General features: G+C 38.8%; 1 protein-coding gene across 1 annotated transcript in view; it reads left to right on the forward strand.

Annotated features, from left to right (window-relative positions):
- The window catches only part of LOC124620012 (collagen alpha-1(IX) chain-like), a 301,640-nt gene that overhangs the window by 211,665 nt on the left and 62,669 nt on the right, over positions 1 to 27,306 (forward strand). Inside the window, exons 14-19 of the mRNA XM_047146677.1 lie at positions 12,329 to 12,480; positions 14,450 to 14,710; positions 18,153 to 18,206; positions 20,718 to 20,834; positions 21,531 to 21,725; positions 23,751 to 23,897. Coding sequence (XP_047002633.1) covers positions 12,329 to 12,480; positions 14,450 to 14,710; positions 18,153 to 18,206; positions 20,718 to 20,834; positions 21,531 to 21,725; positions 23,751 to 23,897 — 926 coding nt within the window. The remainder of the gene's footprint in view (positions 1 to 12,328; positions 12,481 to 14,449; positions 14,711 to 18,152; positions 18,207 to 20,717; positions 20,835 to 21,530; positions 21,726 to 23,750; positions 23,898 to 27,306) is intronic.

The raw sequence follows: 27,306 nt of genomic DNA on the forward strand, positions 1-27,306 counted from the left end.
GTAACCGTTTTATAGCATACACCAAGCATTTGACAATTGAATAGTTCCTTTTGCTGTTTGTCTTGTCAATACATATATGGTTCATATAACATATACAAAATAAGCATTATAATTCAACATTATTTGATTTAACCTATGCATACATAAGCCTATCTCTACGTGTTACTGATGCATCAGGTAAATGAGTGGTCCAATGTATACACATTCACATCCAGATCTATAACAACATTTATAACTTGTGCAGAAAACATTTCAGTACCACTGTAAGTCCTTTAAGGTTTTACTTTCACCCTTAGGATGCATATAACAACATTTTATGACATTTTCTCTGATCATTCAAAGGTTGCTTGCCTCAGACATATTTGTAATGAGCAAGTAGCTCCCTTAATCTCTGAGTTCATGCAATAGTATTACCTTACATAGGATAACAGTTAAAATAGTTGTTTTCAATTTCAAGGTTGGAAAGAACATACACATCTATACAGTTTGATGATACGCATAAGCCACTGTTCTCACATTTTGTCTGATTCATGTGTCTGTAAGTCCAGATTGCTAACAAAAGAGAAGAAATCTTCATTACACATTAACCAATACAAGCAATCATAATTATGCTTAGCCCTGCGTCTCCAAGTCCACTAGGAAAGTGTCTACTGATCTGTAAGGAATGGTGACAGGAAACGAAAAAGCATTTTTTTATCTGCTGCTGAAATCCATTGTCTACACACCATAGAATAATTGAGTAAACTCTTTGTGCACACTTCTTTGTACCTTTGTGAAACTACTTACTTAGTCTTCTCTGAACTAATTGCAGATTTCTCACATTGCAGTGTCACATAAGTTATCAATATTACTTGTGTCGAAGTACCTGTAGTGATGTAATTCAATGTATTTAACTTATATCCATATCTTTAGGATACCACTCATTTTTATATAACAAACTTAAATAAGTCACTACGAAGGTTCTGCCAGGAAAATATTGTAGAAAAGCATTCAGATAAGTCATGATCCCATGTAAATGCATCATGAATACTCATGTTTTGTGCTCATATCAGTAGGCCGTGCTTTTTAATACATGGTCTGACCCCTCTTTGCTTCATTTAACAAGATTCCACATACTGTCATATATTCATATATACACACTTATTCACACTATCACATTCATACACATATTTATATGTCTGTAAATCTTCTTTATTGTAAACCTCCTTACTGTATTAGTTTTATCCTTATAGTGTAGACTCCTTCATTTTAATAGTAATTAACTAATATTAAAACCTCCAGAATATAGCTTATTTGGTGGCTAGTTGTCAAGTTTGCTTTGCATCCAATGTACTAAGTGCCGTGTTGGCCTGAACTGTTTCTGTGCATGCACTGAGCTCACTGACCTATGTGTTAGCTCCTACTGCACCTGTGCAACCTCTCCCTCTCATAATTCTATTTCATGTGTTTATATCTCAAGTGCATTATCACATTGTATATGAGAAATGTACATATTATAGAACAAATTGACAGATTTTCATGCTTCATATAGCCTTCTGACATTAAACAGAATCTGAAATTACCATAATTCACCTTGCTTCCATTTAAAAATTTATAAATAAATAAAATGAAAATTTTCTCTTAAAACTAAGCAAACAGTTCTTATAGACATATTATATTGAAATATTTCATTTGTTAATGTACAATACTTTAAGTGAGGTTTGACTTTTGTCCAATTCTTTTAGTGTACAAACTGTTACAGATCCTTTTGAGGATAAAGTCCCTTGTCCTTTCCACTGTTAGGGTAGACTAATCTGCATGCTCATGGATGTGGGATTTTAGTAACCACGAATTGTCCAGTGTACAAAAGCTTCCATTTATGGCTGAGCTTCCCACATTCCATAGATTTAGAGTGTGTTCATAGTAATACCTCTTGCCCTACTTGAAATTGTACAGTGTGCCATAATCTTGTGTCGTACAACTTTTTCCTCTGTTCAACCTTTTCCTCCAGAGTAATGAAGCCTGGTGTACTTTTTTCTTCAAGTGACATCTCTACCATAGGTATCTTGGGAAATGATTTTTCTCACTTGTCAACTTCTATCCTTTTAAACATAAATTCAGTAGGTATAAAACCAGTTGAAGTGTGTAGCAAGTTGTTAATGATTTGTTGAAATGGTGAGACAAACTCGACCCATTTTGTGTGCCTCTGGTGTGTGTAGATGTGTATAAATCTGTTAAATTCTTTGAATAACCCATCTATTGGGCTTGCCTCAGGGTGAAATCTGGATACTAACATGTTTTATCTTGTTTGTGTTAGTAAATTCCGCCCATCTATTGCCTACGAAGTATGAGGCATTGCCCCTTAACAATATTTGTGGCTTTCCCGCTCTCAGGAGATAATCTTCTGCAATAACCTAATAATAGAATCTACTGTCACCGAAGGGTAAAAATTGTAGAGGGAGACCAAGAGATGAATACACTAAGCAGATTCAGAAGGATGTAGGCTGCAGTAGGTACTGGGAGATGAAGAGGCTTGCACAGGATAGAGTAGCATGGAGAGCTGCATCAAACCAGTCTCAGGACTGAAGACCACAACAACAACACTGTCACAGACTGCACTGCATACAGCTTAACATATTTTTTGGAAACAATCATACAAGGAAATAACATATTTGGCTTCTCCCTTCCCCTGACGATAGGGTCCAGCAGCATCCAAGGACACTAATTCTAAAGGTTTTGTGGGCACTATAGGTTGTCTTTTGGCAAGTAATGCACTTCTGAATTACTTGGAGAACTCTTCTCTGCAAGTTGGGAAAATAGCAGTACATGTTTATGGTGGTGCATCTGGAAACTCCAGAGTGATCCCATACATTGTGAGTGTGCAAAATGAAATAGTTCATGTAACTTTCTGTTAAACACACACACACACACACACACACACACACACACACACACACACACACACCATTGTTCTTGATTCATTGCATGGTGATGAAACGGGACTCTCTTGTATATAGTATAGAATTTCTTCAAATTCTCATTCTTATTTTCAGACAATTTCAACCTTACCTTTCTCCATTGCAGGTCTCCCTCTTGCAAGTGCTCCAGACTCTTACACATCTCTACATAATATGGCTGTTGTGCCTTGTCCTGCCTAAGCAGAACCGTAATTTCAGAATCCTGTTCTGTGAGTTCTAAGAATTCATAGAGCCCTTGAGGTAACCTTGACAAGGCATCTGTGATTACCTTTTGCTTACCCTTGATGTATATGATTTCAAAACTGAAGTCCTGCAACTACATGCACCATCTGGGTAACCATCAATGTAATAATTTGTGTGTCAGAAGAAAAGAAAGTGCTTGATGGTCACAGTAGCCTTGATGTGCTTGCCTCATCAGTAGTATTCAAATTTCTTAAATGACCATATAATCCTGAGAGTCTCAAGCTCTGTCATGGATCATGACCACTCAGATTCAGAAAGTGTTTGACTAGCAAAACTGATTATCTTAGGTTCCCCCTCTTCTTCAATGATATGAAATAAGCATGCTTCTAGCCCCTGTGAAGATGCATGTGCACTCAAGCAAAAATCTGTGACATTTCAGAACAGTGTAGTATGTTTGAACATAGCAAGGCTTCCTTTATTTAGGCGAAAGCTGCTTGACATTGATCAATCCATATCCGTGGATTGTTTTTCCTCAAAAGATTCAGCAATGCATCACTATTCAGTAACTGATCTGGAATAAATTCCCTAAAAAATGAAACCACACCCAAATATGCCCTGAGTTGTTTTTTATTCTGTGGCAGTGGGAAATGTTTAATCACATCAAGTTTTCCTGGATCAGGCAGTATACCATGTGGCAAGATAATATGACCCAGGAATTTGACCTTTTCTTTTCCAAACTCTGATTTCGTTAAATTAGCTGTGGCCCAGTGTTCTGCAAGTCAGTATAATACCTGTGCCAAAAGCCTCACATGTACTTCCCATATAAGAGTAGCTACTAAAAGGTCATCAACATAGAGTGTGACTCTGCTGAGGAGTTCCGGTCCCAAACTTTGTCCAATGCAGAAATAAAAACACCTGCACTCATGTTCAAGACAAACAGCAAAACACAAAATTCATTTCTCCTGCTCCCTCCACACAAAGGCTGTGTACTTCCTACTACCTTGATGTAATGCTAGTTGTCAATAAGACACTTTTAAATTAATTATAGTGAGGTATTTAACATTGTGAAAGTTCAGTAAATGTTCTTCAAGCTTGTGAGGACTTGTCCGGACAGGAACAATGATCTTGCTTATGTTTTGTACATCAAGCACAAGCCTGACGCTACCATCGAGTTTGGTGACAGCTAAAATAGGGCTACAATATGAGGAATAGGAGGGCTGTATAATCTTCCAGTTTATCATCCTCTCAATTTCTTACCTCACAGTTTCTCTTTTTGCCCAGGTAATTGGATGTGAAGAAAAACACAGAATGTCTTGTGTGAGTAAACATCGGTTTTACACTCATAATCCTTTATTACCCTAGGTCACCTTCTAAGTACTTAAGAATACTGAAATATTACTTTTTGTAATATTTCCTTATGATCCTGTGACAAACAAGCAGATTCACTTACCTTTGTTTGGACAGTCTCTGGGTTGATATCTTCTTCAGACAGCTGCTCACCTTTTTGTTTATCAAGAGAGTGTGTTTGGATATGGCAATTGTACTCTGACACAAGTACTCGGTTTGAAGATATTGATTCCAGTAAGACAGCTTACTACAAGTTTTTTCACTACCAGAACAATACTTTGAGGAAAATTGCTGATGATAATGGGTATTAATGCCTGAACTTCAACTCCTTTTGACTTGTGCCCCACTGTGGTCAGAATATGACAATTCTGCACTTGAAAAGTTGGTATGTAACATTGCCTTTGCAGCTTGTTAAACAGACCTTGTAATATTACATTTGTCAATACACCCATATCAAGTACCACAAGTACATCTAAATCACATACCTGGGCATTAATTACAGCTTGCACTGAGTCCTCATTAGCTTTGTCTATGTTATTTGCTTCTTCCTGACACAGTTCTTCTTCCATATCTGTCCCTTGCTCATCTGAGGAAGTAATTTGAAATAAATTGCATGCTCCCACCCCTTTTATTGGTCTGTGGATGGGGCTTATCATGGCCTGTTGGAGTTTTCCTGATTTGTTGGTGGGTTGGCTTCTTCATTGTGAGTAACTTCAACTGTCTGCACGTTGTGGGTTTGACCTCACCAGTTTGTGTCCTTTACTGCCCTGGAATAAAATGCTCCTTGACCTTGACCCCCACTGGATATTTAATTATTATTCCATTGATCATAATTCCCAAGTAGAGCATTGATGGGTGGTCTATTTGTGGTTGGTTCCTGCCAATTGCTGTGCTGGTTATTGACACCCACTGGGGGTGTGTTGTGAACTTGGTAACCACATCCCTCTGTCCAGTACAGGCCAGTCTATTGTAATTCTGCTTGTGACTTCCCCTGAAATCTCATTTGTACTTTTGGTTTCCCCTGTTACCACAATTATTTCATGTATTATTGTTGTTGCACAGGGCTTACCAGTGCCAACCGGGCTGGTTGCCATGTTGCTGTTGACTATTTTGCAGAGGCACACACTGTGTATTAATGTTCTATGGTTGTGATGGCCCCTCATCATGTATTAGGTCAATCCAGCTGAGTACATATAAGAAATATTCTATATCATTTCCAGGTGTAGTCATCAGCTTTCACTGACATGGGCTGGTAGGCAACTTTCCAGTATCTTTTATAGGTGCACGTGGGAAACTGAGTTTTGTTAAAGTATTTTTTGAAATACTTTCTCAGTTCCCCATGTTTATTACTGAATGGTGATGGGTTGAACACCTCTAAGCGTAGCCTCTCGTGGACTGCTGTGGACCAATATTTTTCCAAGAATGTCAGTTCAAATTGCTCTTGGTATGGCATCTCTCAGCCATATCTGCTTCCAACAGTAAAACGTCACCCTGTGTGTACCCAATAACAAACTGGGACTTCTGTGGTCCTGCCAGTTGCAGGTAACACATTGCAAAAAGCTCTGATAAACCCTATGGGGTTTGTTCTCTTACTCTCTGTTGAAAAAATCAGAATCTGCCTGTTATGGAGCAGACCCTTGTCTTCTAATGAAGTAAACAAAAATGCAGTATTGTCTTTTGACACAGTGGTATTGTTTGAATGCATATGATTATGCTCCAGATATGTTTGGGCAACTGGTATTGACATTGGCAGTGCCTGTTGTATTATGTAATTCCTTTCTTCTCCATCTGAAGGGCTGGTAGCAAATGGTTGATACGTATTACTGCTATCTATCCTGCCCAACTGTACCTGACTGCTTGCTGTTGGCATCTCTCTTGTGACATCTGCAACATTAATTAGACTGCTCTGCAACTTCTCTTCTGCTGCCTTTAAGCCTAGCTCAATCCTGGCAATCAATTAGTTTTCCCTTTCCTTTTCTATCCCTTCAGCTGCCTCAAGAAGCATAACAACAGACAGCATCAAGCTGGCAACTGTCTCAACATGGTTGATGGAGTAACTGAGAAGGAAAATGTTGTATTTGCCACATCCCACATCTTTAAAAGGGTAACCTCCAGAATTCCAAGATCAAGACAATGTTATTCGCTTTTTCCAATAGCAATTGCTTCATCCACAGAAAATTTGTAATTTTGTCAAAATTGAATTCTATTAGTCTGTTATGGATAATTTTCTACTGTTCATCCATTGTTTTTGACCAAAATTATGAGCTACGGTGTGTGCAGGTTTTTGAATAAGTCCTGCATAACTGTTCTCAGACATTTTTGATATTCCCCAAATCTGGCACAGAGAGACTTGTTTAATGGAGACCAGAAAGGCTCACATTTTGCATATACACTGAGTGTCCAAAGGTGTACTTTTGATTGATTTATTGAATTGTTCAAGGAAATGTACACCCACTTTCATGGAACCATATAATATTAGTTGGGGGTGACTTTATCCTACTGAGTATAAATGGGGACATCTATGGATTCAGTGCAGGTGGCATGGAGAGACAGTCTTGCGATGTAGTTCTGAACCCATTTTCCAGAAATGGTCTGGAGCAACTAGTTCGACAACCCATGTATGCTGGAAATATTTTAGGCCTTGTATCTACAGACATGCCTGACCTTATGTGCAGTGTCATTACAGAGACAAGAATTAGTGATCGTGACATCATTATAGAGTCAACAGACACAATTTAGTGAAAAGAAGACCAGGAGAGTTTTTATGATGGAAAGAGCAGATAAGCAGTTTTAACAAACTACTCTCTTAAACAATGAATGGACATCATTTAGTTGCAAAGTGAAGGATGTGGAAATATTATGGGAAAAGTTATACTGATTACATATTGCACTCTGGAGAAGTATGTGCCAAGTAAGGGCACATCCTGATGTGCTGTAGCTATAACAGCTCCATTGATGAACTCACCTCCATTCCGGGGCACACTGTTGATGGATCTATTATTTACTCTGTTTTATGTATTTAACAAGCCAATGTGACACCTTTGTTTTATAAGTAGAGTATGCTCTCTTTATGTTTGTGCAAATTGTGCACAGTAATATTATTTCCGGAAGGTCCTAAGATCACAGCCAGACTCTCCCAAAACTGATAATTGAGGAAATAAAATAAAAGTATTACAACACAAGAGCTTGTCTGCCAACTGTTCTTATTTATGAAGCAGAGATTGCTGCATGCTCGATTCAAAAAAGAATTTTGAAATTTTGATGGCAGAATCTAGTAGAAATTCATACAGTTATAAAAAGATCAATGCACAAAGCTTACAGTAACTTCAGCTATTATATGGTAGTGCAAGATGTTGCCGAGAACCCAAGAAAATACTGGTCCTATGTTAAACTCACTAAGCACCTTGAATGTTGCTGTTCAGTCACTTGTCAACCAGTTTGATGTTGCAGTAGAAGACACCCAAGGTAAAGACAATAATATAAATTTCATGTTTAAAAAAAATCATTCATTCAGGTACATCATAGAGACATTGAATCATTTGACCTTCACACGGACTCCCGTGTGGGGGATATAGAAATAAGAGCGTCACCGTTGATGAGAAGCAACTGAAATAATTTAAAACAAATAAGTTGTTAACTCCAGGTGGCATCCCAGTTCAGTGGGCTTTGACCTTTTCCTTAGCTTGCATTTATCATGAATCTCTCACCCAGTGATAAGTCCCAAGTGATTTGAAACAAGTGTGGGTGATTCCTGTATATAAGAAGGGTAATAGCATTGGCTGCAGAATTCTTGAGCATATTCTAACTTAATATAATAAATTTTCTTGGGACAGAAAAGCTTCCATCCACAAATCATCATGGATTTAGAATGCATCACTCAAGTGAAACTCAGCTTGCCCTTTCCTTGCGTGATAACCTGTGAACCATGAAAGAAGGGCAACAGGCAGAATCCATATTCCCAGATTTCTGGAAAGCATTTGTCTCAGTGCCACACCGTGGAAGTAATGAAAGTCCGAGCATATGTGCTTGGTTCACAGGAATATGATTGGCTTAAAAACTTCTTGTGTAATAGAACCCAGTACGTTGTCCTAGACAGTGAGTCCCGGAGCTCAACACAAAAGTTTTATCTCAAATACAGATAGTGTTGAGTATCAGTGGACAAAGTTCAAAACCATCGTACAATATGCATTAGATGAGTATGTGCCAAGCAAGATTGTAAGAGATGGAAAAGAGCCACCGTGGTACAACAACCGAGTTAGAAAACTGCTAAAGGAGCAAAGGGAACTTCACAGCAAACATAAACATAGCCAAAGCCTTGTAGACAAAAATTACACGAAGCGAAATGTAGTGTGAGGAGGACTATGTGAGAGGCATTCAACGAATTTGAAAGTAAAGTTCTATGTACTGACTTGGCAGAAAATCCTAAGAAATTTTGGTCTTATGTCAAAGCGGTAGGTGGATCAAAACAAAATGTCCAAACACTCTGTGACCAAAATGGTACTGAAACAGAGGATAACAGACTAAATGCCGAAATACTAAATGTCTTTTTCCAAAGCTGTTTCACAGAGGAAGACTGCACTGTAGTTCCTTCTCTAGATTGTCACACAGATGGCAAAATGGTAAATATCAAAATAGGTGACAAAGGGATAGAAAAACAATTAAAATCACTCAAAAGAGGAAAGGCTGCTAGACCTGATGGGATACCAGTTCGATTTTACACAGAGTACGCGAAGGAACTTGCCCCCCTTCTTGCAGCGGTGTACCATAGGTCTCTAGAAGAGCATAGCGTTCCAAGAGAGTGGAAAAGGGCACAGGTATTCCCCATTTTCAAGAAGGGAAGTTGAACAGATGTGCAGAACTATAGACCTATATCTCTAACGTCGATCAGTTGTAGAATTTTGGAGCACATATTATGTTTGAGTATAATGACTTTTCTGGAGACTCGAAATCTACTCTGTAGGAATCAGCATGGGTTTCGAAAAAGACGATCGTGTGAAACCCAGCACACGCTATTCATCCACGAGACTCAGAAGGCCATAGACATGGGTTCCCAGGTAGATGCCGTGTTTCTTGACTTCTGCAAGGCATTTGATACAGTTCCCCACAGTTGTTTAATGAACAAAGTAAGAGTATGTGGACTATCAGACCAGTTGTGTGATTGGATTGAAAAGTTCCTAGATGACAGAACGCAGCATGTCACTCACACTCACTGAAATAAGAGTGATTTCAGGTGTGCCACAGGAGAGTGTCGTAGGACCATTGCTGTTCACAATATATATAAATGACCTCGTGTATAGCGTCGAAAGTTCACTGAGGCTTTTTGTGGATGATGCTGTAGTATATCGAGAGGTTGTAACAATGGAAAATTGTACTGAAATGCAGGAGGATCTGCAACGAATTGATGTATGGTGCAGGGAATGGAAATTGAATCTCAATGTAGACAAGTGTAATGTGCTGCAAATACATAGAAAGAAAGATCATTTATCATTTAGCTACAATATAGCAGGTCAGCAACTGGAAGCAGTTAATTCCATAAATTATCTGGGAGTAGGCATTAGGAGTGATTTAAAATGGAATGACATATAAAATTAATTGTCGGTAAAGCAGATGCCAGACAGATTCATTGGAAGAAGCCTAAGGAAATGCAGTCCGAAAACAAAGGAAGTAGGTTACAGTACACTTGTTTGCCCATTGCTTGAATACTGCTCACTGGTGTGGGATCCGGGTTGATAGAAGAGATAGAGAAGCTCCAATGGAAAGCAGCACGCTTTGTTACAGGATCATTTAGTAATGGCGAAAGCGTTACGGAGATGACAGATAAACTCCAGTGGAAGGCTCTGCAAGAGAGACGCTCAGTAGCTTGGTACAGACTTTTGTTGAAGTTTCAAGAACATACCTTCACTGAGGAGTCAAGCAGTATATTGCTCCTTCTTACATATATCTCGCGAAGAGACCATGAGGATAAAATCAGAGAGATTAGAGCCCACACAGAGGCATACCGACAATCTTTCTTTACACAAACAATACAAGACTGGAATAGAAGGGAGAACTGATAGAGGTACTCAAGGTACCCTCCGTCACGCACCATCAGGTGGCTTGCGGAGTATGGATGTAGATGTAGATGTAGATGAGTGTGCATCAGAGACAAGGTTATTGCCTGGAGTGCCTTAGGAAGTGTGAAATGACTGCTTGTGTTCCCTATAGACAAGGTCCATTCAATAAATAACTGGAAAAGTTGAATAAAAAGTACAAAACTTTGACAAAGTTTGTTATTTTTTGTGGTGTCCTACAACTATTATCAGATGGGAGCTGCTGTCCCTGCCATATGAACAACATGCTGGGAATCACTGAAACAAGGTGGCAGCACCCTTGCAGATTTGCACCAGTGTGGAACAGTGGATTGTCATGAGTGATCAGCCCAGTTATTGATTCTATTTTTCTGTATGATGTCTCAACAGCCTACTTAATCATCTAAGTATCATGCATAAAAATGGAATCAACATTGCATCTGAATATCTGAATGCACTTCATTAAACAATCATGCTGTGATACCCTGAGAGAACACAGATTTATAAACTTTTCCAAAAGAGCACTGTCAGCATTGTGGGTTAGTTGAATGGTGAAAATGGGGATTAAGACTGGATTTATTGTTTTCTTTGTTTTACAATAACATTCTCTGTGCTTGAGAGAGACTTCTGTTATGAGGGCAAAGTGAATGGTTCTCATCATGACAGTGAAAGACTTTATTTGTTACGTCATCCTCTTTTTGGTCAATGCACTTTGTCCACCCCCCCCCCCCCCCCCCTGTGATATATGTTTCATCCATGAAGTATGAATCTGGCATGTATGAAAAATATCCATCTTACAACAATGTGAAAAGAGAGGAGGAGTTTAGTAGTAGACAGCACATTGAAAAAAGAATGCTAGACATTGTTAGTAGTCATACTAAGTCCTCCATCACACATAGGCAAAACAAAACACACACACTTTCATGCATGCATAACTCACACACACACACACACATGGCTAGTACCTCTCTGTCATTCAACACCTCCTATATGTGGTGAGTATCAATCTATCCTTTTCATATTGTTATTTCATCCCAGATTTTCCATTGTTTAAATACCTATATAAGACTGTCAAATCTCTTCATGTGACTCAACACATTTTCCAGCCACAGATTTTGTTGAAATAGAGTGGATATTCAAAAAGATGTTATTTCAGGTTCTTTTTTTTATTGTTGAAGTGATATTCATGTTCCTGACAAAAGATGTTTCTTTTCTCTTGCGTAATTCAAATTTCTTCTCATTTTCTTTTTCACCTAGGCAATGTAGAAGTCTTGTACTATATCTTTTGTCAGTTATTACTTTTCCCTTTGATAGGTAATCAATAGAAACTTCCCTTCCGCATCCTAGAGAAGATTTTCCAATTTTTCTGATTTGTTTTTGTTTTTTATGAACTGAATTTTAAGGTTGATGACTTTCTATCTTTTTGCGTTTAGGTCATTTGAGGCAAATTTCATGTTTCCCATTCATTGTGTGCATTGTCACATTAGTGTCAAGAAGATAATATAACAAGGTTTATAATATCTTCTTGACTGTGTTTAGAGTATCATTTGAACTCCCAAAATACAGTGTTTGTCCTAGGCAAAGAGTTTGTCAAAATCATTTTCTCTGTTACTCTTATGAAATATAGTTCCTCCTCCTCCTCTCCCACTACCCCCTCCCTCTCCCTTCATAAAGCCTCATTTCCAATCACATTGTTCTCTTTCCAGAATTAGTAGCTTGTATAAGAGGTCCATAGTGTAACACATCTACATATTTTCTGTTTTATTCATTCAGGAGACAGAGGTGAACGAGGGAGGCATGGAATTGATGGAGCAAGAGGAGAAACTGGTAGAGAAGGTCCCCCTGGACGAGCAGGTGATAAAGGTGAACCTGGATTAATAGGCCCACCTGGTATCCAAGGAGTTCGTGGGCTCATTGGCTTCCCGGTATGTATTTTAATACTGTTAATTCTGCTTTTTCAGCTCTAAGTTACTGAATGATAATTAGTATGTTTCTCAGCACACTTGTAGGGGTTTGGACTGTAAGTGGATAGGAAGGATTCCTCTAGATGACCCAAGAGCCATGTGGGTAAGATGTCCTCACCTTCATTTCAGATCATGGAGATGTCATCTGAATGAGGTGAAGGGTTTGAGATCGTGGGTGGCTGGAAAGGATGGGCCATAGGTATTGATGAAGCCGTCATGATCTGGACTAATGGTGAAGGCACCCTTTCCACATTCCAGCAGCATCTCAACACCTTCTCCCTCATTCACTTCACTTGGTTCTCCTCAGCACAATAAACCACATCTGTCCATGTCAACTTTCACTTCATAGATGGCTCCATCAGTACTCTGTCTACATCAGACCTAATAATTACCAACAATAATTTCATTTCAACATCTTCCACCCATCCCACTCGAAGAAGTCCATTCCCTACAACCTAGCCACCCCTAGTCATGGCATCTACAGTGATGAGCAGACCTTCTCCAAATATGCCATGGGCTTTTGCTGAAGCTTTCAAAGACCAAAATTACCCTCTCTTCATCATCCAGAAACAGATTTCTCACACCTTGTCTTCCCAGTCACCTACCATCCCCAATACACCCAATTATCAAACAGAACTGGAACAACTGAATCACATTCTCTGCCAGGATTTTGACTAGCTCTTGTCAAACTGTGAAATGAGGAATACCCCCCCCGTCCCCCCCTCCCCCCTCCCCCCCATACACACACACATACACTACCCTCTCCACTTCTCCCACAGTGGTATTCCTCCACCCACCCAACCTATACAATATTCTTGTCCATCTGTAATTCCACATCAGCTCCCAACCCTTCACCTCATGGATAAAATCTATGTAATATATCTGGATGTAAGATCTGTCCCATACATCCTCCCACTACCACCCAGTCCAATCCTGTCATAGGCATCCCCTAACCCAAAAAAGGCAAGACCACTTCTGAAAACAGCCGTGTTTTCTACCAACTTAGTTGCAGCCATGTGCAAGATTTTATGTGAGTATGACCATGAACAAGCTGTCACCACACAAATGGTTACCCCTGAATTGTGGCCAGTAGACAGTTGTATCACCCAGTTGTTGAGCATGTTGCCCCACATAGTGCGCTTGTGTTCAGTGACTTCTTCAAGGGCTGTGCCATCTGGATTTTCCCCACCAAAATCAGTATTTCTGAATTACGGAGATGTGAACTGTCCCTACAACATACCCTGCATGCCCATAACCCCTCTGGCATCAATCTTCGTTAGTCCCTATTCCCAGGTGCTCCAACTCCAGTCTCACACAGGCCTTCCATCTCCAGTCTCACACAAGCCTTCCATCCCACAGCACATTTGGATAGTCCTTTCTCCTTCTCTGATTCTGTACTCTCCAGCCACCCCCCCCCCCCCCCCCCCCCCCCAGCAGACTCCTGATGCTGTGCTGCTGCACCTAGCAGCCTACCATCTTATCCCTGCAACACCCCTACACTCTCTCACAGGCAGCATTACAGCACATCACCTCAGCAGAGACTGCTGCTTACCACAGCCAGGTCTTTGTGCCCAGAGATGACAGTGGCCATATATGTGTGAACTGTGTGTGTATGAATGTGGCCTGTATGTTTTTCTATATCTGAAGGAGGCTCTCTGGTAGGTTAGTCTACTTGTAAATATACTTTTAAATGTACCAGTCTGCACTAAGTGCCTCCTTTATGTGGTCATCAGCAATCTATCCTATTTCAGGTTGTTGTTAGCTTTTACAAAAATTTACACACACTGCAATATTTGTAATTTTTATTGTAATTACACAGAGGATTCCTATTGTTGCATATGTATCTCTCTCCTTTGGCTAACAAAATGTAACATATTAGGGAAGGAAAGTAACATATATATTTCCTCTGAAGAACTGATCTTACTTTCAGGGCCCAGCTGGGACCCCAGGAATACCTGGTGCCCCAGGCCCAAAAGGTGATCCGGGTGTGCCTGGAGAGCCAGGTCAGCCAGGCACAGCTGCTGCTGCAGGTGATCCTGGGGTTGCTGGCCCTCCAGGTCCTCCTGGGCCCCCAGGAGAGGATGGTGAGAAAGGGGAGAGAGGCAGCTCAGGAGAATCTGGTCCAATGGGACCACCAGGACCACAGGGTTTGCCAGGTCGTGAAGGAGCACCAGGTGAAGAAGGAGAGAAGGTTAGTCAGTGTCTCTCAGTGGACTAAAAGTAAATAACAAGTTTTCGTTACTATAAAGTGATGAAGCAAACAGTGTCCTACTGAGGTCAGCAGTGGCCACAAACAGTGGTCATTGTGTGAGAGTTGTGCTTGTGTGAATGTGTGTGTGCTTCCTACACCAGAAGACAGCCTCTTGGCCAAAAGCTAAAATGTATAGCAGTCCTTTTGTTGTGCCTGTCTGTGACACAATGTCTCCTCTTTATGATGAGTATTTCACATGATGTTTGACATTCGTGCTGGTGTTTGTATCTCACTTGTCAAATGATTCACTTTGCCCACCAGGCTTGTACCTGCACTTCAATATTTCAGCCATGTACAAAGATATGATAAAATAAAAGTCCTTCCACCTCTACAGTATGATGCTATAAGTTTCACGACAACATACAGGATGCGTAAATAAAGTTTCAAGACTGATTTTTTTCTTGAGTAGCAGTGTGCGCGCAGACCAGTCTCACCACCTGCACCACGTAGTGGTTGGTGTTGGGTAAGCAAGCCAGGCATCAGCATTTGCCGGAAAAATGCTGGAGTGAAAACATTGTGAATGCAGGGAGTGTCAGTTTTGAGACGTCGTCGAGAAATCGGAGAGTCCAAAATGCAGCACCTTTTGGAGCAGTGGTGTCCAATCAAATTTTGTGTGAAACTGCACAAGACCAGTACAGAAACATTTGAAATGATTCAAGAGGGCTATAAAGAATACGCCATGTCACGTGCCATTGTTTTCATGTGGCACAAGAGGTTCAAAGGTGGCTGCTAAGACTTGGAGGATGATGAAAGCTCGCGAAGACCTTCAATGAGCTGAACTGACGAAAAGCTGACCAAAGTGCATCAAGTTTTAAACAGTGACTGATGTCTCAGCATCAGAATGATTGCAGATGAAGTGGGTTTGAATCACCAAACTGTGTTTCAGCTAGTGACAGAAGATCTAATGATGAGAAAAGTGTGCACAAAATTTGTCACTAAAGTGCTCTCAGATGAACAGAAGGAGAGGCACCTGGCTGTTTTGCAGGAAATGCTTGAACATTTACAAACCGAACCTGATTTTTTGAATAAAGTGGTCACTGGTGATGAGACCTGGCTCTTCAAATGATCCAGAGTCAAAGAGGCAAAGCTTGGAGTGGCACACCTCCACATCACCAAAGCCAAAAAAGCCTGCATGAGCAAGTCATGTGTGAAAAGCATGCTCATTGCTTTCTTTGACACAAAAGAGATGATCCACAAGCATTTGTGGCTGCTGGACAGACTATCAGTGATCAGTATTATACTAGAGTGGTCCACCGTGTGAGGGATCAAGTACGCCCATTCTGCCTGGAGAAGAAAGACGATTGGGTGCTCCACCATGACAATGTGACCATTCACTCCTGCTTCGCCGTCACTGGAGTTTTGACCCGGTTCAACATAGCTACACTGCCGCAGTCACCCTATAGCCCTGACCTCACCCCAATCCACTGGATGAAGAGAGACCTAAAAGGAAAGCAGTTGACAGCGTCACAGTGGTTCAAAAGGCTTTGATGATGGTTTTGAACAGCATTCTGGTTAAGGAGTTCCAGGGAGCTTATCAGCAGTGGAAATCTCATTGGTAGTGGTGTGTGGATTCTCAAGGCACCTGTTTTGAAGAATTTTAGTCCGATGTATGGAAGTATTCAATAATTTGTGTTCTGAGACCAGTCTTGAAACTTTATTTACACACCCTGTATCTGGAAAAAGTTCGATTCTGTGGTTGATGTTCATTGTTTCCCAGATATGAAAATCCATTGAAGTGATATTTTATGCCCACATCTGCTGCCAAATTAATTTTACTTACTAGCCATCAGGACATAGCAGGAAATAGCAGCTCAATTGAGATCTTTCATTTCAGACTGTAAAGCAGGGAACAGTTTTCAGAGAAACAATTCCAAATCACAGATACCTAAACAAACTTGTCACTTTTGAGCATTATTGACCTTTTTGCTAGTATAAAAGCAAAAACAATTTCCTAATTTCTCTAAGTTTAGCATATCTCTTTATATTCTATGACAAAAGAACTTTGATCGCTTGTATCCTAACAAATATCCATTTTCAAATCCCATGGTGCAAAAAAAAACAAAAACAAGAAAAAAACAAAACCATGAGCATACAAAACTACAATTAATGCACCTCCTTCAGAACAAGAAATACACCATCTATTATTTTCAAGTTGCCTGTGCACTACTTTCTCTGTGTACAATTGTATATGTTTTTGCATTTTGTCATCTAGAAACAGCCCCCCAAGAACTAGCAGCACTATGAATTTTGATATTTCTCTTCATGAGTTACATTGCTCCTGCTGTCTGATGTAAAACATTTTGATCTTTTAGCTTTCAAGATGAATTAAAATACAATCAGAAATCTTCCATTCTGTCCCATCTTCTCAAAATCCCAAACAGGCCTACAAAAAACAGTGAAGGCAACTGACATCTACTTCTTCTTCCCTATCTTCCTCTGTTGTATCAAATATCAAAGAGTTTCTCTTGCTGTTGTGATAGCCACTGCTGCAACTTCTGCGGATACACTGCAATTACTTTCACTGTGTGGAATACAATCCTCACTACTAGTTTCTACTTGTCTATCAGTTTCACTACCTTCAAATTCTTACTCTGAAACTCACTGCATGTGTTCTAAATACTCCAGCATTTCCATGTCTGACAACTTATAAACTATTCCCATATCTGCATAATGACTAATACACAGCAAAGCACTTTAGATATATCCAGTCAATCAGATGAGGAGCTTCAAAATGCATGAATTCATTCATTCACAAACATCTTCCATAAATTCCATCATGAAGGAGAGTCTTCATGGCTGGGCAATGAGTCAACTTATAGATTAACAGGCAGAAGCAACCACTGCATTATAGCACCACATCATTGTCACATGTTGTTCAATTGAATACCTGCAGTTAACTCAGATGACATAGCTGTGTAAAGAGACATTAAGCAGTCAAAATGGTGGCTGCAATGGTTATAAGTAAACAGTGAGAAATAAAAGCTGTGAATGTAGGTACAGGTCTGTAATTTCTATAATGCAATCTCTGTTCAAAAGAAATAGAAACCATAGATTTTCAGAGCCTCCTGAAAACAAATATTGTCATTATATACAAACAAAATTTCAAAATGTATTTCCTGCTTACATCATTCTTGTGTTAATGAGTTTAGCTTTATTACCAGTACAGTTTTAGCTGCACTATCAGTGTTTACACATGGTTTGCCCCGTTTATGGTTTTTGACCATTGACTTTAGTTTGATAGTTCATAACGAAGTTGAGGTAGTAATTGTATCATATTGATCACTGTAACTCAACTGTTTTGAGTTGCAGCTTGCAAGTAATGGTATCATTTAACCTTTCCAGTATTCATGTTTAAAAAAAAAAGCGTTTCTTTATCTTTTAGGGGCTACCTGGAGGAAAAGGAGAAAGAGGACAAAAAGGAGCAGAAGGACCACCAGTAAGTAGTAGGACAAAGTAATATTTTTTCTCTTGAAAATATAAGTTGTATTTTAATGTTTTCATTGTACTTCCACATGAAAATGGCCTTTGTTGAAGAAACAATTGGCGTTATTAGTTTCCAAGCAATCACCATAGTTTTGGAGACTGAACCACCCTGTTCAGCATGCTGAAAAAAATTGTAATCTTGTTCTATACTAACAATGACTGGAAGATAATATTAAAAGAATCTTTTAAATATCCTTCAGAAGTTTATGTATGTATTCTTATATACAAGCACAGTTGCCCATCCTTCTCATTTACACTGTGTGCTATGAAATCAAATAGTATAAAGAGAACTTCTTGTGCACAATTGTGACTTAATTTGCAACAATTGTGGCTTAATTTGCAACAATTGTGGCTTAATGTATTTAAGATTAGATGACCCAGTAATGCTTCGCAATTGTTAAAGATGCATGGGAACTGAATATGTGTCTTAATCTGGGGTATCCCTGGGAATTGCGGCAAGATGCAATTTTTTCTTCTCATTGTGATTTTGCCCACAGTGAGTTTATGGAATGGTTTTTTTTTTTTTTTTTTTTTTTTTTTTTTTTAAATTTTTGCACGACATAGAAACAAAACTTCAGAATGTACATCTTATTTCATTTTTTGGATTGATCTTCTAAACTACCAATGAAAGGGCATACGCAGTTGATCATGGTAAAAACGTTTAAATTGTAAATCAGTTCCAATGTATTTTTATGTCTCACCATGTGACTTCTTCACTGTTGCTGCAAACAAAACCTTGAGTCACTTAAATTCAATAGTTAAATCAGTTGGGATAATTGGTATATGATGTATGAGAGAGATCTCTCTAGTTGCTAGATCTTTGAGTATAGTGGCTTTAGTGACACTGTTTCACACAATTTCAATCTGTAAATTAGTGGCATACAAAGTTCAGACAATTCACATTGCATAGTAGTATTTTAATCATAAGCTGATAAGCTGTACATATATCTTTCCTAAATGTATGAGTTTTTTTGTGAAAACTGAATATGGGAAATGAAACAAAACAGCAGCTGCATAAACAAGACTGAAAATATAGACAGGCTTTGAGAACAACGTCCACTCTCTTGGCACTGCAGATTTGTGAGGCGAGTGAGTGAGAGACGCATAAACAAGACTGAAAATATAGATAGGCTTTGAGAACAATGTCCACTCTCCTGGCACTGCAGATTTGTGAGGCGAGTGAGTGAGAGGAGAAAAGAGGTGGATGGGAGAGGGAGGGTTGATGGAAAGCACACAACATTTGCAGTCTAGTTTATGTGCCCACTGACTAATCAGTGTCTCAATTAATACCGTGAGTGGTTACCTTCACTCCTTCCATTATGTCTGTGATTTTGATCACTACAGCACAGTGTGATACTTGCATATGGACTACAAGTATTTCTTAGTGCTTTTTGTGAAATCTGCTGAGAATAATAACAAAAAAAGGTAGGCTAAAATATACTTGTTGTTTTTCATGTAGTGTGTCCCATTAGAATTAACACTCTTTCACACTTTGCAAGTAAGTCTGCCTCCAGTTTATAAACTAAACCAATACCAACAGTATAGGTCTATAATATTGCATATCAGCAATATGCCCTTCCTGAAAACAGGATTCACTTGAACTCTCTTCTATCAATAGATGATAGCTCGCATTTGGGGCAAGCTCTAGAAAATAGCATCTAAAAGATGAGGCCCTTCTACAGAACATGCAGAGTGGAATTAAATTAGGAACATGTCATTCAGGTTTCTTGCTTTTGTTTATAGATTGGAATTATTGTTGCAAAAGACTATTTATATGAATTCTTCAGGTGAATAAATTTCTGATGTCATTCAGTAAAATTTCTCCACCTGCTAACAAATTTCAAGGTAGCGTATCTACATACATCTCTGTTTAGTTGTGAGTAATGCGTCCAGATGAAGCATTAATGCATCAACAAACTGTCTTACATTCTATGGGGTCAGTTGTAAGTCATAAATGAAGTATTCCCATGTGGGTAATCTGTTTCCATTTTTTGCTGTGTTTTGGTTGCAGTGCTTCTAGGTTTCACAATTGACATCACTTTTCATGCTTGTTTTAGAAGTATTCCTACTATTGGAATTATGTCAAACCTCAATAGAACACTGTGCTTAATTTTCTGAGGACCTATTCATAATTAACAATATAACCTAGAAAAAGACTTGAAGGATGATTTCCTGTTACAGGATGAAGTCTGTGGTGTTCAATTACATGTTGTATTTTGTTAATAATGTAGCTGTAATCAAGGGAGATGCAGTTTTCAGAAACACGCAAAAGAACAACTCTTTAAAAGCTCCTGTTTGATGTATATTCAAGTTTTTTAGCTGTCTTACATTTGTACATCTCTTTAAAAATCTTGATGCCACCAGCAAGCTTACTTTTAATGTACTCTTATGAACAAAACGTGATTCAGATTTTACAATGTGTTAAATGTGCTGTTTGTAATGATGCCAATTTTTGTGGCAACAGGGACCACCTGGAAAACATGGGCTTCCAGGTATCATGGGGAAACCAGGATTCAAAGGAGACAAGGGTGATGATGGTCTACAGGGACCAGTTGGTCCTAGGGGTTTACCAGGCGCAATGGTAAGCTTAAGACAGTTGCTATTTCATGACATAAGAATGCCATTGGTATGAAAGAAGTCTTTACTGCAACAGGTAACATATAAAATAGAAAAGTTAATGTTAAAATCAGCCTATGTTTCAAAGACTCTTTCAGATTTTCTGTTTTTCTGATTTGAAATTATTGTCTACTTTTGGCAACTATACACATGTCTTGTCAATATGGCATGTTATTTGCATTTAGATTTGAGAGTGCTGAACTGAAAATTTCAACCATATTTGTAGTAATATGTTTTCTAATGACAGCTGTATGTTTGGACTCAGTAACAACATTTCCACTGGGTAGAAATTTCCCAATTATAGACAGATACAGGACTTCCAACTCAAACTGCTATGTGTAAATCAGTTTAGGGACTGGGAATTAGTTGTAAGTCCTAAATTAAGTATTTTGTGACAGGGAAAAGAAGGTTGATGTCATGATACTTGATCAGATAGTTCCATTAGCAGGTACTTTCTTACAGTAATCAAAGGCACAATTTGATGTTTCTGTCCAGGTCAAAATTTTAATTTGGTGCAGATGTTGAAATTATTAAATTTTACCTTTATGTAACTCCTTTATTTATATTTACATGAATGATCACTACAACATTCAAGTGTACCATTGTTAATAAACCTTTAACATGTGATAGAAACTGTACAATGGAGGATTTGTTATTGTAGGGTCCACAGGGATTGCCTGGACCTCCTGGAACACCAGGGCTTCCAGGATTTCTAGGACCATCAGGCCCCCCAGGGCCTCCAGGGCCACCTGGCCCACCTGGTGAAAGTAATTACATTCCAAATACAATCTCACTTGATGATAACTTGGTGCGTGGTATAGCAGGCCCAAGAGGACAGTCAGGACCTCCTGGACTGGTTAGTATGATTATATAAACACTATAAACTATCTGTTTTTTGCAATCTCCTTCCCACTTCTGTTACATATGATGCTCTTAGCTTTTCACTTTTATTAACTTGTGCATGCTGTTTTAGCAGTAATCTATGTCTTGCATATAACCCTGTCTCCCACCTTTAAGCTCTCACATTTTCAAATCTTGTCCGGTGCAGTCCCCAACAATCACTCTTTCCTTCTCATTGTGCCTGGTAAGTCTCCCCTAACCCGGAGTTCTGGATGACTTTTCTGAACTCTACCCCTTTTTCTAAGCCTCTCTAGTTCCTTTCTGTCCACCTCTCTTCCTTCCGCTTCAATCCTTCTGCTGGAAGAAGCAGCCTCTGGCTCCGAAAGCTTGCATAAGTAAATCCTTTTTTATATGTGTGTGTTCCCTTGCCACTGCATGGTGAGTAGATTTTTTATCTATCCAATTACATTATAATATAGTGTAGGTTTATCAAATGAAATTGTGTTTATAAAACTGCTTAACCAAATTACCCATCGTATTATGACTTTGATTGTAAGTGGCACAGATCACATCCAACAGAAAATAACTCCCAACAGCCTTGACGTGTAATGCAAGGGCAAAGTTAACCATATTTTTCAACATGTGTTAGTAGCTACAAGAAAATGCTGATGGGAAGTATGTGCTACCATCTCTTATAGTTTCTGAGAAACACTACCTGGCCAGTACTGGCCAATGACCTGTGCTGCCTGATCTCTCCTTGCAACATTAGAAAATCCAAGATGAAATAAAATGTTTGTATTAAGATCGATCACAGCTCACCAGATAGAGGCAGTGCAGACCAGCAGACAGATATGTGGAATGAAAAGTAAATTTCTCATGTTTCAGACAGTTTATTGCTCCACCTCTTTCTCCCTATGGATGCAAACATGCAACATTGCATATTTTGAATGTGTTACACGCTGCTAAAAAATGCTGTGTAGTTATAATCACAGATGGGTTACTTTATATAAGATTTTTTGGCAATATTTAATGTGACAAAAGCAACTGAAATGGCACTGTGCATGTTCACAGGCTATATAAAAATTTATAAAATGGACTGAGCAGTACTCTAAATTCTGTCTGCAGAGAGGTACAGTAAGTGAAAAATTTTCGTCAGTGTTCATTGACATTTGTGAGACAGCACAGTGCAGTGCCATTTTTTACACACACACACACATACAGTTTTTCATTGGGATATGAGCCACTGCATTAAATAATTGTAGTTCCATACTCCCTATCCATGAGGATAGGGAGTATGAAAGAGTAACATCACCACAGCATATCTTCCATACTGCAATAAACAATAGCAATAACATCACCATAGCATATCTTCCATACTGCAATAAAAAATAGCATATTCAATACAAACGTAAATCAGATATAAATTAAGAAGCAATAATAAATTACACATGAAAATAAAATTATAAACTATCACAGTTGACACTTTTTTGACTTTATAGTCATTAAGGTCATTAAATAAAAAAAGAGAGAGAATGTGAAAGAAACTAATTTTAATGAGAAACACACTTTGTAGCACACTAAAGGGTGTGGAACGTTGTTATACCTAAAGTTTAATGTTGGTCCAAGAACACTGAAAATTTCATCAAAAATCAGAAGTATTCAATTGTCACACTGAGATGAAATTATACAGTTTAGCTTAGTATCTTTAATAAATTCCAGATTTCTTCAAATAATGTTGCACTATATTCACTGGTCAGGTCACTGAAAGAGAATTACTTGTAGGTTATGATTCATAAACAGTGAACTAATGCAGCTACAATTGTATGTGCAAAAAGGCTGTTTAGCAAACTTGTAACATATTGACACTAAGGAGAAGACTGCCTTGTTCATTTATTGTTTCTTAGCTAAAATAGTATCAGTATGTAGGATTTAAGACTTAAGGTAAAATTTTATTTTAAAACATGAAGAAGAAACACTCCACATATTTGGACTGAGTGTTTCTGTATATGCAATGGTCTCATTTCCTTCCAACGCATTTCAGCCAGGTGAACGAGGTGCTGCTGGAGAGAGAGGACCAGAAGGCCCACCGGGCCCCATGGGTATGCCTGGGAAGGATGGCACTCCTGGCCTGCCAGGACCTCCCGGTCAGCGGGGACAGCCTGGTCTCCATGGCATGCCTGGACCACCGGTGTGTAGCCCAGAGACAGAATTTAAGCTATGCGTATAGCTATATCAGCAATAATTTGGCATGTGGCTTGAAACAGAATACCAGAAACACCTGAAAAATATTCACCTCCTTTTTTATAGTGTATTTTAGCTTTAATTTTTTATATACATCAAATGGTCCTGTCAGTGTTATGTAAGAATTACAGGAAGTTTTTTCACAAATGTACAGTTGTCTCACATTCACACATTCAGTAGACAATGTCTAGGTAATGTCATATCTCCAACATATAGTTTCTAGTATGGTGACCATACCAGCTGCAACAGACAGGGCATTCTGTAGTTTCCATAAATCACTGAAGGCAAACCCAGTGCTGCTTAGGTATTTTAGAATGATGAGGATCAAGTCCTTCCACCATAGAAGTCTGTCTGAACTCATACTCCAACTCTAATAACTTCTGCATCTACATCTATACTCCATAAATCACTTGATGATGTGTGGTGGAGGGTATTTCTGGCACCACTAACTGATACCCCCTTCCCTTGTTCCATTCCAGAATGGCACATGGGAATAATGATTGTCATCTGACCTCAATATTATCTTTAATTTCTCAAATTTTCTGGTTGTGGTCATTTCGTGAGATGTATGTGACAGGAAGTATACGTTGTGCAACCCTTTCTGAAATGTACTCTCGCAGAATTCCTACAGTAAGCTTCTCCATGTCGCACAGTGCCTCTCTTGTAGTGTCTGCCACTGGAGTTTGATGAGCATCTCCATAATGCTATCGTGCCAACTAAACAATCTCATGATAGTCGCAGACTGATGAGCAATATCCACGAATCAGTCCAGCAAGTTTTTTGTCAGCCATCCCAATGTCATTAGATATTATCAGTGTTATGAGAGGAAAGTTGCTACTCACCATATAGCAGAGATGCTGAGTCACAGATAGGCACAACAAAAAGACTCTCTTATAGCTTTCAGCCATTACAGCTATTGTCAACCATAGATAGACATACGCCCCCCCCCCCCCCCCCCACAGACACACACACACAGATATTCACGAAAATGTATCTCACACACACGACTGCAGTCTCAGGCAACTGAACTCTGCAGGTAATAGTACTTTAAATTATAATCTTCCTGTTTCTTCTGGCAGTCCTTTCTGTTCTCTGCATTTGCCATCATCAGCTGTTGTACCACAACCACCACCACCGTAACCTAAGGTAAGTGTTAATTTTTTGTGGTGCAACTGGTGTACACTTTTCAAATTAAGAGGTAAATTTTATGGCTATTCTGTCCACGCCCACATACTCTGAAATGGCACAAACACTTAGGCAGACAAAAGCAAAATGTAAGTTGAAATTTCAAATTTTGTCTCCAAATATTACTTCATGAATGAAACCAAATACTGTTGCCAACATTCCACTGCCACATCAGTCAAATATAATTTGCAAGTGAATTACCTTCATTCTTAACTAGACTCTTGTGTATAAAACTGTTCTTAATGAATATAAAAGAGAAAAGGTTGCAGTCTTCTACAAGAAAAGTGGTAGCCTATATTCTCAAAATTACCATCTTAACCGTTCATCTCTGTTTCTGGAAAATTCTAGAATATATTCTGAGTTCAAACATAATGATCTACTTGAGACAAAATTACCTTTAAATAGGCATCTGACATGGATTCCAGAAACACCAGCTTGTAGGGCTCAATGTATGCTGCCAGCAGCCAATGTAGAAAAAACTTTCAATTCATTGCCATACTAATCAAGCAAAGTAGAAAAATGGCGAGAGTGGACTCTGCCTCAGGAGAACTGGGGTTCAAATCCTCCTCCGGCCATTCAGATTTATGTTTTTCATGGTTACCATAAATCACTTAAGGCTAATGTGAAGATGATTCACAAGTTAAATCTTTAGTAAGGCTCATCTGAAAGTGTTGTGTTAACTATTATGACAGAAAAAACATTAGCTGCTAATGTGCATCAACAGGATGACAGAAAATAAGTGACTGAAAGTTGCAGAAATCAACATTCTATGGGATGTATGTATTACACTTCACGTTCAGAAAATGGACACTGTTGACATTCAGTAAATATTGAAAACAAACCATTAACTTGCACCAGTGCATGAACAGGGAATAAAAGATGGCCACAGTGGTCACAAAGTTATGCATCATCAGGATTGAAGGCAACTCCTTGGAAGTTACAAACCGTGCAGGACATTCAGCTAGATATCCACTCTTAAAGAATGCACATAGAATCATATTGGTGTAATCGGATGGTGGTAACTGATGGCATGCAACCGAATGTGAAACAGTCGGTCATGGAGCTTATCGTGAAACTGGCTATCCATTAAGGCATAGCTGCAGATATTGTGATAATATCTTGTGTAGGCATGGAAAAACAAACATCTAGAGGCTGAATTTATCCAGTGGTTGTAGGTGGTATGAGCTGCAACATCTTACACTTTTCAGGAAGGATAGTTTGCTCTAATGGAGTATGATTTTTATATGTAGGCCAGGTATCAAGCAATTCAAATTATTTTGACCAGCTAATGGCAGATAATGATACTCATACCATAGCTGTAGTTCTCTTATGCCCATTTTCCAATTCTTGCTTGCTGTGACATAAATATTCCATACTGCCATTGCAAGATCACGCACATGAGAAGGAATCATAGGGGGCAGAGCATCTCCATCTTCTCACACACAATAAATAACTTTCAAGCCAATTTACCATTCAGATTCTCAGGCTGCATAATTGTATGTGAATAACACTAAGGCGTTGATGTTAGCTGATCTTGACACAACTCTCTTGATACCTCTAATTTCCAGGATTCCTTTTACATATATTTCCTCTTAAAATCCTGATTGGTTGAAGTTAAAAATAAATTCCCTACTAAATGATGGGATAAGCTTGTTTATCTCATCTACAAATATTTGGGCCAATTTTGCAGCTTGCTGTGCATTGTCAAGGTCATGCTTTGTTTTAAATTTCATTATCTTACATCTTCCAATTCTATAGCACTGTTTGAAGTTATGCAACCATCCAGTGCCTCCCTTGAAATTACTGTAACCTATGTCATGTGCAATCTGATGCGAGCAACATAGTAGGTCACTATCACACACATCCTGTAAATTGTATCAAGCATTCTTGAGATGCGTGAACACCAGTTTTTGTAACAGATGCACCTTATTTTTCTGTGTATATCCATAGTTTTTTGTATGCACTACACGGTCACATTGCTATGGACTTATTCGAAATCTGTTCATAATTGTTTTTTCACTATGTTGTGTATGATCTTTCATGTACTTAATTATGTTTAGTATCTGCTCCTTGGACAATTTGATTGTCCTTGACTACGTTTCACTGGAGACATGATTTGTGGCTCTCTGTCCCACAAGAATGATGATCTACATGTCTTGACACCTGTTTTA

The sequence above is a fragment of the Schistocerca americana genome, chromosome 6 (assembly GCF_021461395.2).
Source record: "Schistocerca americana isolate TAMUIC-IGC-003095 chromosome 6, iqSchAmer2.1, whole genome shotgun sequence".
Taxonomy (NCBI): Eukaryota; Metazoa; Arthropoda; class Insecta; order Orthoptera; family Acrididae; genus Schistocerca; species Schistocerca americana.